Genomic DNA, 14,989 nt, shown 5'->3' with positions numbered 1-14,989 from the left:
AAATATATGTTTATAAAAAATAAAAAATTAAAAAAAAAATATTGTAATAATGTTGTATGGTGAAAGATGGTGGCTACACTTTCTATGGTAACAAGCAGAGTAATGTATAAAATTGTCAAATTGCTATGTTGTATACCTGAAACAGATATAACAAAGTATGTCAAGTACACTTCAATTAAAAAAAAAAAAAAGTCAAAAAAAAAATATTTCCAGCATAATTATAATCTGCAATCTATGGGTTACACATTTCAAATTTATTCAGTACACTACATTATAATATGGTAAAACATTTGAATACATTTTTTTGGACATGTCATGATTTGACTCCCAAGTTTGTGAGATAGGTTACTCTATGTGACTAGAAAAAAATGACTAATACTAGGTTTAATATAGCCAGGAATACAAATAGGATCAACTAAGTAGTAAAGACAATAGACTATATAGATCTATTTCCTCCCCCCACTTTTAGATTTTAAGATCTAATAAAGAGAGCACCACTGATTTTGGTTTGGGGGTAAGAAATGCATCTTTTAAAAGCAAGAGACAATACAAAAGCATATAAGCACTGAAATCAGGATAATTACCAGGAACTAGCATAGTAGATGTCAGTTCTGGAGTTTCCAAGAAGTCCACGTTGCTTCTCTGGAATGTCTTGCTATAATTTGTCTGAAGGTGGCTGTATAAATAATTACAGGTTAAGGCTATGCGCTTCTTTTATAATCTAAGTAGAGTGCAACAGATCGACTTCAGTCACGGTGGCAAGGTTTTGGATGATTTGGATTAAGTCTCTGAATATAGACTTTTTATGGTTATTTGGCCTTAAAAAACAAAATTTCTGAAGACTTTTAAAAGTCTTCAATATAAGAATATATAATAATAAGATTGCAATATATTAATTAATTATATATTTTAATGTAATTAAGAATAAGAACATTAATTCCCATGGAAAATAAAAGGAGAAAGACTTTAATTGCAGAAAGTAGCTTAAACAGAAAAAAGAATATACTGGCTGTCAGAATGATTTCAAAGTAGGATAGCTAAGAAGAGAGACTATAGATTTTCCTCTCTCTAGGGAAAAAAAGAAAAATCATCTATCTCAAAGTGTAGGTCTTGAGTACAGGATTAAGTAAGTTGGCTTTAGCTCTCTTCTGTGTTTGAAATTCTATTTGTGTCATTATATATTATAGTTTTAAAATAGTCACAAAAATAAACCTTTTAGGTAAATTTATAACTAAATTAGGTAAATTTATAACTAAATTTCCTGGTATTCTATTACTTTCATTACCATATTTAAAACCTTAAATATGGGCTTAATAGAGGGCTGTATTCTCTGCCATTTAAAACAAACTAGTACTATATAATTTCAATAGCAATAATTTTCTTCATCCCATTTTTCCAATTGTATGTTACCTATTTGTAATTATCTTAATTTAAAAGAGGTATATTGGTTTAACTTTGTTGAGAAGTTACTGACAAATATCTACATTCAACATGTACAATATGGTTTGATATACATTATACACTATAGAATGCTTACCAAGAGAAGTTGATTTTTAAATTTTTTTGCAGTTTAAAGATATTTAGAAACTTAAGCCATGATGGTGTTAACTGTTATAGTTTTACTGTAAAGTAAAATGCCACAAAGTTTATGAAAAATTAGAAAGTAAAATTATTTTCTCATCCTTCCTTTTCTGTGTCCTTTGTCCTCCCAACCTCCTGGTACTTAAGACACCCACGACCCATATCTAACTCTTACTTGACAACATCAGTAAAGTGGTTATACTTAAAGGAGGATCATTACCAAAAGTATTTGTGCTTCAAGAAGAGAAGGGTTTCTAATCTATGAAATAAATTCTTAAAAGGGTGGGATTTAGGAAAACGAACAAATGGGATCGATTTTAAGGTAAAGGGAATAGAGCTTTTCCTACAAGTTCTAAAAACATCATGTATATTTCCCCCTCCTTGCCCTACCCCCCAAAAAAGCCTAGTGTTACTTACCTATTCCACACACTGCTGTTCTCCCAAAACTCATAAATAATGTACCGAGATTCATTGGAAAGCTTCTGTATGGAAATACTGAAATGGAAAAGAAAAACTGTAAGTAGTCATGGGAAATTAAAGACAAGAAGCAAACTAATTTTAAAGATTCTAGTTATTTATTTTAGAGAGAGAGAGTGTGAGCAAGCTCAAGTGGAGGGAGAGGCAGAGGGAGAGAATCTCAAGCATGGCCCACGCTGAGCAAGGAGCCCTACATGGGACTTGATCTAGGACACTGAGATCATGACCTGAGCTGAAATCAAGAGTCAGATGCTTAACCAACAGCCACACAGGTGCCCCAAGAAGCAAACTAATTTTTCTAATTATCTCTGTATGTGGTATGAAACAATCTTACCTATTCATATGGAAAAAACCTATGGTGCCTGCATGAAAATGAAAGTTTTGTGAAGAATTGATTAGTTCAATATGTCTGTATTGTTTGACATAATTTTTTAATTTTTTGGTTTGTTATCATGAAAATCATCTCAGTATGTAATAGACATGAATATCTGTTGTCTTATGGTTCCAAAAAATGTTGTATGTGTGCATTTGTACTTGACCTCAAGTGCAGATCTTTGAATCTATCCTGTCTGCCTCCATATAGCTTTTTCCAAATTCCTGGCCTTATCCCATCCTTGGATTGACTGCTGCAAGGTTTCTGGTTTGTCATGCCCATGGTTCGTTCTCTCTCTCTCTCTCTCACACACACACACACACACACACACACACACACACTTCTGGTTTGCCGGGGCCCACTGGTTTTCTCTCTTTCACACACACGCACATATGCAAGCACGCACACACACACACCCCAATTTTCTCCAACTTTGAGAGTCCACATTCTAGCCATAATTGTCATTTTTTTGTTTGTTTGCTTTTCCAATTTAGGACAGACAAATTTGTCCCTTGCAACTCTCTGACCAGCCTGAGAGTGGCTAAAAGGCTATGTGATGTATTTTGGAGGAGCTGGATTGGGGGGTCTGCTGAAAAGACACATTGGGATGAAGGCTGGATTTAATCAATCCTAGTGGTGGTGTGGGTTATCCCGTGGAGAACAGTAAATACAACACAGGAAGAAAAGCTAGAAAGGTGGTGAAATCGCTTAGCGAGTAATAACAAAGATCCAAATTAAGGTAGAAAAGAGGAGGGGACAGATTCATAAATTTATGGGAGGATGGGAGACAAATACAAAGATGACTTTAAAAAATTCCAGGGAGGGGGGAAGAGTCAAGATGGCGGAGAAGTAGCAGGCTGAGACTACTTCAGCTAGCAGGAGATCAGCTAGATAGCTTAGCTAAAGATTGCAAACACCTGCAAATCCATCGGCAGATCGAAGAGAAGAACAGCGATTCTAGAAACAGAAAAACAACCACTTTCTGAAAGGTAGGACAGGTGGAGAAGTGAATCCAAAGCGACGGGAAGATAGACCCCGGGGGAGGGGCCGGCTTCTGGCAAGTGGCTGAGCAACAGAGCACAAAATCAGGACTTTTAAAAGTCTGTTCCACTGAGGGACATCGCTCCAGAGGCTAAACCAAGGCAAAGACCATGCGGGGTCAGTGTGGCCTCAGGTCCCGAAGGGTCACAGAAGGATCGGGAGTGTCTGAGTGTCGCAGAGCTTGCGGGTATTGGAACAGGGAAGCCGGCTACAGAGACAGAGCCGAGGAGTGAGCTCTCAGCTGTGGGTTACCGGGAACCGGTCACAGGCTGGGTGAGCTCGGAGCGAGGCCGGAGGAGAGGCAGACGGGAGTTACTGGGCGCTGTTCTCTGGGGGTGCACTGGGGAGTGGGGCCCCGGGCTCGCGGCTCCTCCAGGCCGGAGACCAGGAGGCCGCCATTTGTATTCCTGTCCTCCAGAACTCAGGGAAAAAAAGGTCAGGGAACAAAAGCTCCTGAAAGCAAACCTGAGTGGATTACTCAGCCCAGCCCATGACAAGGGCGGTGCAATTCCGCCTGGGGCAAAGACACTTGAGAGTCACTACAGCAGGCCCCTTCCTCAGAAGATCAACAAGAAATCAAGCCAAGACCAAGTTCACCTACCAAGGAGTGCAGTTTCAATACCAAGGAGAGCAGCAGAATTCCAGAGGAGGAGAAAGAAAAGCACAGAACTCATGGCTTTCTCTTTGGGATTTTTTAGTCTTGCAATTAATTTTTTTTCTTTTTCATTTGTTTTCTCTTCTGCTAAAATTTTATTTTAACTTTTGCCCTATTCTTTTTTAACGTTTTTTTTTAAACTAGTTTATATAATATATATATGTTTTCTTTTTTATACTTTTCTTTATTCGTTTTGTTTTTGTAATCCTTTTATTTTTTTTTCTTTTTATTTCTGAAACTCTTTTTAATCCCCTTCCTCTCCCCTCACAATTTGAGATCTCTTCTGATTTGGTTAAAGCATATCTTCCAGGGGTTGTTGCCACCCCAGGCAACAACCTGATTTTTAGTATTTTACTTGTGCTTTCATATATTCTTATCTGGACAATGACAAGGCGGAAAAATTCACCACAAAAAAAAGAACAAGAGGCAGTACCAAAGGCTAGGGACCTAATCAATACAGACATTGGTAATATGTCAGATCTAGAGTTCAGAATGACAATTCTCAAGCTTCTAGCCAGGCTCGAAAAAGGCATGGAAGATATTAGAGAAACCCTCTCGGGAGATATAAAAGCCCTTTCTGGAGAAATAAAAGAAAAAATCTAACCAAGTTGAAATAAAAAAAGCTATTAATGAGGTGCAATCAAAAATGGAGGCTCTCACTGCTAGGATAAATGAGGCAGAAGAAAGAATTAGCGATATAGAAGACCAAATGACAGAGAATAAAGAAGCTGAGCAAAAGAGGGACAAACAGCTTCTGGACCACGAGGGGAGAATTCGAGAGATAAGTGACACCATAAGACGAAACAACATTAGAATAATTGGGATTCCAGAAGAAGAAGAAAGAGAGAGGGGAGCAGAAGGTATACTGGAGAGAATTATTGGGGAGAATTTCCCCAATATGGCCAAGGGAACGAGCATCAAAATTCAGGAGGTTCAGAGAACGCCCCTCAAAATCAATAAGAATAGACCCTCACCCCGTCACATTATAGTAAAATTTACAAGTCTTAGAGACAAAGAGAAAATCCTTTAAGCAGTCCGGGAAAAGAGGTCTGTAACATACAATGGTAAAAATATTAGATTGGCAGCTGACTTATCCACAGAGACCTGGCGGGCCAGAAAGAGCTGGCATGATATTTTCAGAGCACTACACGAGAAAAACATGCAGCCCAGAATACTATATCCAGCTAGGCTATCATTGAAAATAGAAGGAGAGATTTAAAGCTTCCAGGACATGGGGCGCCTGGGTGGCTCAGTGGGTTAAGCCACTGCCTTAGGCTCAGGTCATGATATCAGGGTCCTGGGATCGAGTACTGCATCAGGCTCTCTCTCTCAGCAGGGAGCCTGCTTCCTCCTCCTCTCTCTCTCTCTGCCTGCCTCTCTGCCTACTTGTGATCTCTCTCTGTCAAATAAATAAATAAAATCTTTAAAAAAATAAAATAAAATAAAAGCTTCCAGGACAAACTAAAACTGAAAGAATTTGCAAACACCAAACCAGCTCTACAGGAAATACTGAAAGGGGTCCTCTAAGCAAAGAGAGAGCGTACAAGTGGTATATCAGTAAGGAACGAGACAATATACAGTAACAGTCACCTTACAGGCAATACAATGGCACTAAATTCATATCCTCAATAGTTACCCTGAATGTTAATGGGCTAAATGCCCCAATCAAAAGACACAGGGTATTAGAATGGATAAAAAAACAAAACCCATCTATATGTTGCCTCCAAGAAACTCATTTTAAGCCTGAAGACACCTCCAGATCTAAAGTGAGGGGGTGGAAAAGAATTTACCATACTAATGGAGATCAGAAGAAAGCAGGAGTGGCAATCCTTATATCAGATCAATTAGATTTTAAGCCAAACTATAATAAGAGATGAGGAATGACACTATATCATACTCAAAGGGTCTGTCCAACAAGAAGATCTAACAATTTTAAATATCTATGCCCCCAACGTGGGAGCAGCCAACTATATAAACCAATTAATAACAAAATTAAAGAAACACATCAACAATAATACAATAATAGTAGGGGACTTTAACACTCCCCTCACTGAAATGGACAGATCATCCAAGCAAATATCAACAAGGAAATAAAGGCCTTAAACGACACACTGGACCAGATGGACATCACAGATATATTCAGAACATTTCATCCCAAAGCAACAGAATACACATACTTCTCTAGTGCACATGGAACATTCTCCAGAATAGATCACATCCTCGGTCCTAAATCAGGACTCAACCGGTATCAAAAGATTGGGATCATTCCCTGCATATTTTCAGACCACAATGCTCTGAAGCTAGAACTCAACCACAAGAGGAAGTTTGGAAAGAACCCAAATACATGGAGACTAAACAGCATCCTTCTAAAGAATGAATGGGTCAACGGGAAATTAAAGAAGAATTGAAAAAAATCATGGAAACAAATGATAATGAAAATACAATGGTTCAAAATCTCTGACACAAAAAAGGCAGTCCTGAGTGGAAAATAAATAGCGCTACAAGCCTTTCTCAAGAAACAAGAAAGGTCTCAGGTATATAACCTAACCCTACACCTAAAGGAGCTGGAGAAAGAACCAGAAAGAAACCCTAAGCGCAGCAGGAGAAGAGAAATCATAAAAATCAGAGCAGAAATCAATGAAATAGAAACCAAAAAAACAATAGAACAAATCAATGAAACTAGGAGCTGGTTCTTTGAAAGAATTAATAAAATTGATAAACCCTTGGCCAGACTTATCACAAAGAAAAGAGAAAGGACCCAAATAAATAAAATCATGAATTAAAGAGGAGAGATCACAACTAACACCGAAGAAATAAAAACTATTATAAAAACATACTATGAGCAACTCTCCGCCACAAATTTGACAATCTGGAAGAAATGGATGCATTCCTAGAAACATATAAACTACCACAACTGAAACAGGAAGAAACAGAAAGGCTGAACAGACCCATAACCAGTAAGGAGATTGAAGCAGTCAGTAAAATCTCCAAACAAACAAAAGCCCAGGGCCAGACGTCTTCCCGGGGGAATTCTACCAAACATTTAAAGAAGAACTAATTCCTATTCTCCTGAAACTGTTCCAAAAAATAGAAATGGAAGGAAAACTTCTAAACTCATTTTATGAGGCCAGCATCACCTTGATCCCAATACCAGATAAGGGTCCCATCAAAAAAGAGAGCTATAGACCAATATCCTTGATGAACACAGATGTGAAAATTCTCACCAAAATACTAGCCAATAGGATTCAAAGGTACATTAAAAGGATTATTCACCACAACCAAGTGGGATTTATTCCAGGGCTGCAAGGTTGGTTCAACATCTGCAAATCAGTCAATGTGATACAACACATCAAAAAAAGAAAGAACAAGGACCATATGATACTCTCAATAGATGCTGAAAAAGAATTTGACAAAGTACAGCATCCCTTCCTGATCAAAACTCTTCAAAGTGTAGGGATAGAGGGCACACACCTCAATATCATCAAAGCCATCTATGAAAAACCCACCGCAAATATTCTCAATGGAGAAAAACTGATAGCTTTTCTGCTAAGGTCAGGAACATGGCAGGGATGTCCTTTATCACCACTGCTATTCAACATTGTACTAGAAGTCCTAGCCTCAGCAATCAGACAACAAAAGGAAATTAAAGGCATCCAAATCGGCAAAGAAGAAGTCAAACTATCACTCTTCGCCAAAGATATCATACTATATGTGGAAAACCCAAAAGACTCCACTCCAAAACTGCAAGAACTTGTACAGGAATTCAGTAAAGTGTCAGGATATAAAATCAATGCACAGAAATCAGTTGCTTTTCTCTACACCAACAACAAGACAGAAGAAAGAGAAATTAAGGAGTCAATCCCATTTACAATTACATCCCAAACCATAAGATACCTAGGAATAAACCTAACCAAAGAGGCACAGAATCTATACTCAGAAAACTATAAAGTACTCTTGAAAGAAATTGAGGAAGACATAAAGAAATTGAAAAATGTTCCATGCTCCTGGATTGGAAGAATAAATATTGTGAAAATGTCTATGCTACCTAAAGCAATCTACACATTTATTGCAATCCCTATCAAAGTACCATCCATCTATTTCAAATAAATGGAACAAATAATTCTAAAATTTATATGGAACCAGAAAAGACCTCGAATAGCCAAAGGGATATTGAAAAAGAAAGCCAAAGTTGGTGGCATCACAATTCCGGACTTCAAGCTCTATTACAAAGCTGTCATCATCAAGACAGCATGGTACTGGCACAAAAACAGATTCATAGATCAATGGAACAGAATAGAGAGCCCAGAAATAGACCCTCAACTCTATGGTCAACTCATCTTCGACAAAGCAGGAAAGAATGTCTAATGGGAAAAAGACAGCCTCTTCAATAAATGGTGTTGGGAAAATTGGACAGCCACATGCAGAAAAATGAAATTGGACCATTTCCTTACACCACACACAAAAATACACTCAAAATGGATGAAGGACCTCAATGTGAGAAAGGAATTCATCAAAATCCTTGAGGAGAACACAGGCAGTAACCTCTCTGACTTCAGCTGCAGTAATTTCTTCCTAGGAATATTGCCAAAGGCAAGGGAAGCAAGGGCAAAATGAACTATGGGATTTCATCAAGATCAAAAGCTTTTGCACAGCAAAGGAAACAGTTAACAAAACCAAAAGTCAACTGACAGAAGGGTAGAAGATATTTGCAAACGACATATCAGATAAAGGGCTAGTGTCCAAAATCTATAAAGAGCTTAGCAAACTCAACACCAAGAACAAATAATCCAATCAAGAAATGGGCAGAGTACATGAACAGATATTTCTGCAAAGAAGATACCCAGATGACCAACAGACACATAAGAAAACGTTCCACATCACTTGGAATCAGGGGAATACAAATCAGAACCACAAGGAGATATCACCTCACACCAGTCAGAATGGCTAAAATTAACAAGTCAGGAAATGACAGATGCTGGCGAGGATGGTGCAACCACTTTGGAAAGCAGCATGGAGGGTCTTCAAAAAGTTGAAAACAGGGCTACCCTATGACCCAGTAATTGCTCTCCTCAGTATTTACCCTAAAGATACAAACATAGTGATCCAAAGGGGTATGTGCACCTGAATGTTTATAGCAGCAATGTCCACAATAGCCAAACTATGGAAAGAACCTAGATGTCCATCAACAGATGAATGGATCAAGAAGATGTGGTATATATACACAATGGAATACTATGCAGCCATCAAAAGAAATGAAATCTTGCCATTTGTGACAACATGGATTGAACTAGAGGGTATTATGTTTAGCAAAATAAGTCAATCGGAGAAAGACAACTATCACATTATCTCCCTGATATGAGGAAGTGGAGATGCACCGTGGGGGATTTGGGGTGCTAGGAAAAGAATAAATGAAACAAGATGGGTTTGGGAGGGGGGAAAAACCATAAGAAACTCTTAATCTCACAAAACAAACTGAGGGTTGCTGTGGGGAGAGGGGTCGGGAGAAGGTGGTTGGGTTATGGACATTGGGGAAGGTATGTGCTATGGTGAGTGCTATGAAGTGTGTAAACCTGGCGATTCACAGACCTGTACTCCTGGCACTAAAAATACATTACATGTTTATAGAAAAATAAAAGAAAATTTTAAAAATGCTGAAATAGAAGAATCTGCAGCCAAGAACATTCTATCCAGCAAGGCTGTCATTCAGAATAGTAGGAGAGATGAAGAGTTTCCCAGACAAAAGTTAAATTCATCACCACTAAACCAGCCGCAAAAGAAATGTTAAAGGGGACTCTCTGAGTGAAAAAGCCAAGAACATAAGTAGGGATAAGTAAAATAGGAAGCACAAAAGAGTAAAATCAAGTACATATATAAAAATTGGTCAAAAGACTCACAAAATACAAGGCTATAAAGCTGGCACTATACACCTAAAATTTAGAGGGACAGTAGTAAAGAATGAGTTCAAACTGAAGCAAACATCAACTTAGCATAGACTGCTAGGTGAAAAATATGTTATATACAAAATGAAAGCCATGAATTAAAAAAAAATAGATAAGAAAAAAATATGGAGAAAGGAATCCAAGTATATCACCAAAGAAAGCTAACTAATCACAAGAAAAGAGCAAGAACAGAAAATCTACAAAAATGAACATAAAACAAGTAATAAAAAGTCAGTTTGTATCTATCCATAATTATTTTGAATATAAATGGATTAAATGCTCTAATCAAAAGACATAGGGTGACAGAATGGATTAAAAAAACAAGACCCATCTACGTGGTGCCTGCAAAAGATGCATTTCAGACCTAAAGACACATGCATATTGAAAGTGATGGGATGGAAAAATATTTATCACGCAAAAGGACATGAAAAGAAAGCTGCGGTATGAATACTTACATCCTGCACAATAGACTTTAAAATGAAAATTGCAAGAAAGACAAGGACACCACATAATCATAAAGGGAATAATCCAACAATAAGATACAACAATTGTAAATATTTATGCACCCAACTTGGAAGCACTCACATACATAAAACAGTGATTAACAAACATGAAGTAATCAAGAGTAATACAATAATAGTAAGGGACTTTAGCACCCACTTACAACAATGGATAGATCATCCAAATGATCTATCAAATAAATAAGGAAACAGTGGCTTTGAATGACACACTGGACCAGAAGCATCTAAGAGATATATTCAGAACAGTCCATCCTAAAACAGCAGAATACACATTCTTTTTAAGGGCACATGGAACATTCTCCAAAATAGATCACATGTTAGGCCACAAAATAAGCCTCATTGAAGTAAAAAAGATGGACTTCATATCATGCCTCTTTTTGAACAGAATGTTATGAAACTAGAAATCAACCTCAAGAAAAAAACCTGGAAAGAGCACAAATACATGGAGATTTAATAACATGCTACTAACTATCAATGGGTCAACCACAAAATCAAAGAGGAACTTTAAAAACTCATGGAGACAAATTAAAATGAAAATGCAATGGTTCAAATCTTTTGGATACAGCAAAAATGGTTCTAAGAGGGAGGTTTAGAGCAATATAGGCCTGCCTCAAGAAGGAAGAAACACCTCCTAAAAGAGTTAGGAAAGGAATAAAATCCCAAACCAGTAGGAGGAGGAAATATTAAAGTAGAAATAAACAAAATAGAAACTAAAAAAAAAAAAATCAATAGAACATATCAAACTAGGAGCTGTTACTTTGAAAAGATCAACATAATTGATAAACCTTTAGCCAGAACTCATAAAAGAGAGAGAGAGGGAGAGAGGGAGGAAGAGGACCCAAATAAAATCAGAAATGAAAGAGGAGAATAACAACCAATAACACAGAAATACAAATAAGAGGATGTTATGAGAAATTATATGCCAACATATTAGACAACCTAGGATCAATGCATCAATTCCTAGAAACATATAACTCCCCAAAACTGAAGCAGAACAAAACAAAATTTAAGCAATCTGATTACTAGCAATGAAATTGCGTCACTAATCAAAAAATTCTGACAAAAGTCCCAGACCAAGTGATTTCACAGGTGAATTCTACCAAACATTTAATAAGAGTTAATACCTATCCTTCTCAAACTATTCCAATAAAACAAAAGAGGAAGCAAAGCTTCCAAATTCATTCTATAAGGCCAGCATTACCCTGATACCAAAATCAGATAAAGATACTGTAATAAAAGGGAATAAAAGAGAACTTCAAGCCAGTATCTCTGAAAACAGAGATGCAAAATTCCTCAACAAAATATTAACAAATGGAATCCTACAATATATTAAAAAAATCATTCACCCCAATCGAGTGGCATTTATTTCTTGGCTGCAAGGGAGTTTCCAAATTTCAGAAATCCGTGTGATACATCACTAAGAGAAAGGGTAAAAACTATATAATTATTTCAATAAATGTAGAAAAAGCATTTGGCAAAGGACAACATCCATTCATGATAAAAAAAAAAAAAACAAACTTCAACAAAGTAGGTTTAGAGGGAACATACCTCAACATATATGAAAAACTCACAGAGAACATCATACTCAATGGGGGAAAACTGAGAGCTTTCCCCCTAAGATCAGGAACAAGAAAAAGACGTCCACTTTCATTCAGCATAATAGTACTGGAAGTCCTAGCCACAACAATCAGACAACAAACAGGAATGAAAAGTGTCCACATCAGTAAGGAAGGAGTAAGACTTTCACTATTGGCAGATGACAGGATACTATTTGTTGAAAACCGAAACACTCCACCAGAAAACTGCTAGAACTGATAAATGAATTTAGTAAGGTCACACAGGGCAAAAAACCAATATAGAGAAATCTGTTGCATTTCTATACACTAATAATGAAGTAGCAAAAAGAAAAATTTAGAAACCAATCCCGTTTACATCAAAAATAAAATACCTAGGAGTAAACTTAACCAAGCAGGTGAAAGACCTCTACTCTGAAAACTAAAACACTGAAGAAAGAAACTTAAGGTGCAAACAAATGGGAAGACATTCCACGCTCATGGATTGAGAACATCAATACTGTTAAAATGGCCATATTACCCAAAGCAATCTGCAAATTTAATACAATCCCTGTAAAAATACCAACAGCATTTTTCACAGAGCTAGAATACATAATCCTAAATTTATGTGGAACCACAAAAGACTCTAAATAGCCAAAGCAATCTTGAAAAAAAGCAAAGCTGGAGACACCACAATCCCAGACTTCAAGTTATACTACAAACCTATCGGAATCAAAGCAGTATGGTACTGGCTCAAAAATACACACATAGATCAATGGGACAGAAAAGACAACCCAGAAATAAACCCACCATGATTATATGGTCAAGGAATTAAAGGAGGCAAGAATATGCATTGGGAAACAGACAATCTCTTCATAAATGGTACAGGGAAAACTGGGCAGCCACATGCAAACTGGACCACTTTCTTACACCATACACAAAAAACAAACTCAAAATGGATTAAGAATCTCAGTGTGAGGCCTGTAACAATAAAAATCCTAAGGAGAGCACAGGCAGTAAGTTCTCTGACATCAGCCTAATGGACACTTTTCTAGGTATGTCTCCTGAGGTGAGGGAAACAAAAGTAAAAATAAATTCTTAGGATTGCATTAAAATAAAAATCTTCTGCACAGCTCACAATCAACAAAAAGGCACCCTATGGAATGGAAGAAGATAACTGCAAATGACCTATCTAATAAAGGGTTAATATCTACAACATATAAAAAACTTACACAACTCAATACAAAAACCCCACAAATAACTTAATTAAAAAATGGGCAGAAGACATGAACAGACACATGAAAAAATGGTCAACATCTTTAATCCTCAGGGAAATGCTAATCAAAATCTGTAATGAGCTATTACCTCACACTTGTGACAATGGCTAAAATAAAAACCACAAGAAACAAGAGTTGGTGTGGATGTGGAGAAAAGGGAACCATTGCTGGGAACACAAAATGAAGCAGCAACTGTGGAAAACAGTATGGAGAGTCTCCTAAATATTAAAAATAGAATTACCATGTGATCCAGTAATTCCACTACTGGGTACTCACCCAAAGAATACAAAAACATTAATTCAAAATGATATGTGTGCATTTATGTTTATTGCCACATTATTTATAATAGCTAAAAAAATGGAAGTAGTGCAAGTGTCCATCAACAGATGGATAAAAATGTAGTACACATACGTGTGTGTGTGTGCACACGCACTCACACAATGGAATATTACTCAGTCATAAAAAGAATAGGGCGCCTGGGTGGCTCAGTGGGTTAAGCCGCTGCCTTCAGCTCAGGTCACAATCTCAGGGTCCTGGGATCAAGTCCTGGATAGGGCTCTTTGCTCAGCAGGGAGCCTGCTTCTCTCTCTCTCTCTCTCTCTCTGCCTGCCCTCTTTGTCGACTAGTGATCTCTCTCTCTGTCAAATAAATAAATAAAATCTTTAAAAAAAAGAATAGAATCTTGCCTTTTGTAACAACACGGTTGGGTTTAAAGAATATGGCAAGCAAAATAATTCAAAGACAAATACCATGAGGAGTACCTGAATTAAAATTAAAAATAAAATAAAAAATGCCACAAGTCCAGCTTGTTCAGTCTAAAGTTTTACACTATATTCAGATTAGAAATCAAAATGAGAGTATAAACTATTAACAAGGATACGGATTTAAAAGAGAATAAAGAATGTATCAGTGTAAAGTCAAACTAAATGCAGTTTAGGCTTTTCCTAAGTGTGACCAGCAGGTGGTGGTAACAACACACAGAAATTTTAATACTTTCTTCTTTAGCTCTGCCTGTAAATAAAGTTTTTCAGTTGTTTATCTAGCTTGCTTAATTAAGATATGATGTACCAAATGCTGTTGGCTCAATTTCAGGTTTTCTAGGAAAAGATTTATAAGAGAATCAAAGGAATTGGATGGGAAATGAAATCAGAGATCTTCTAAATCTAGGAGTTTATGAAAGACCTCTTGGGGGGGTGGGTGGTCTGGAAATCCCGGAAATAAGCTGCAAATTGATGGTCATGTCTAGTTTTTTCTGGGAAGAAAACCCATAGCTTCCACAACCGTCTCAAAGAATCTATAATCTCCAAACATAATTTGACAATGTAATGGAACAAATTTGAACCCACGATTTTTTTTTTTTTAAGATAAAGTTTAAAATACTCAGCTTAGCATTTTAGGCTCTTCAAGAACTTCCTGCTCTAAACTGACTCATTTATATTATTATTAAAAACCAACTTATCTTGCAATCTGGGCCTCCCATTTTTCTGGACATCCATAAGATAGTAAGAAATTCAAAAAATTCTACAATCATTCTCAAGCTTTTTAAGGACTGAGAAAAGCATCAGTGGGATC

General features: G+C 36.9%; 1 protein-coding gene across 1 annotated transcript in view; it reads right to left on the bottom strand.

Moving 5' to 3' along the window:
* The window catches only part of NECAB1 (N-terminal EF-hand calcium binding protein 1), a 205,413-nt gene that overhangs the window by 11,909 nt on the left and 178,515 nt on the right, over positions 1-14,989 (bottom strand). Inside the window, exons 11-12 of the mRNA XM_059394834.1 lie at positions 1,999-2,076; positions 585-676 (exon numbers count right to left, since the gene is read on the bottom strand). Coding sequence (XP_059250817.1) covers positions 585-676; positions 1,999-2,076 — 170 coding nt within the window. The remainder of the gene's footprint in view (positions 1-584; positions 677-1,998; positions 2,077-14,989) is intronic.

Source organism: Mustela nigripes, chromosome 3 (assembly GCF_022355385.1).
Source record: "Mustela nigripes isolate SB6536 chromosome 3, MUSNIG.SB6536, whole genome shotgun sequence".
NCBI classification, from domain to species: Eukaryota; Metazoa; Chordata; class Mammalia; order Carnivora; family Mustelidae; genus Mustela; species Mustela nigripes.
Note: the sequence above shows the minus strand (reverse complement) of the source record. Positions and strands in the feature narration are given on the sequence as shown.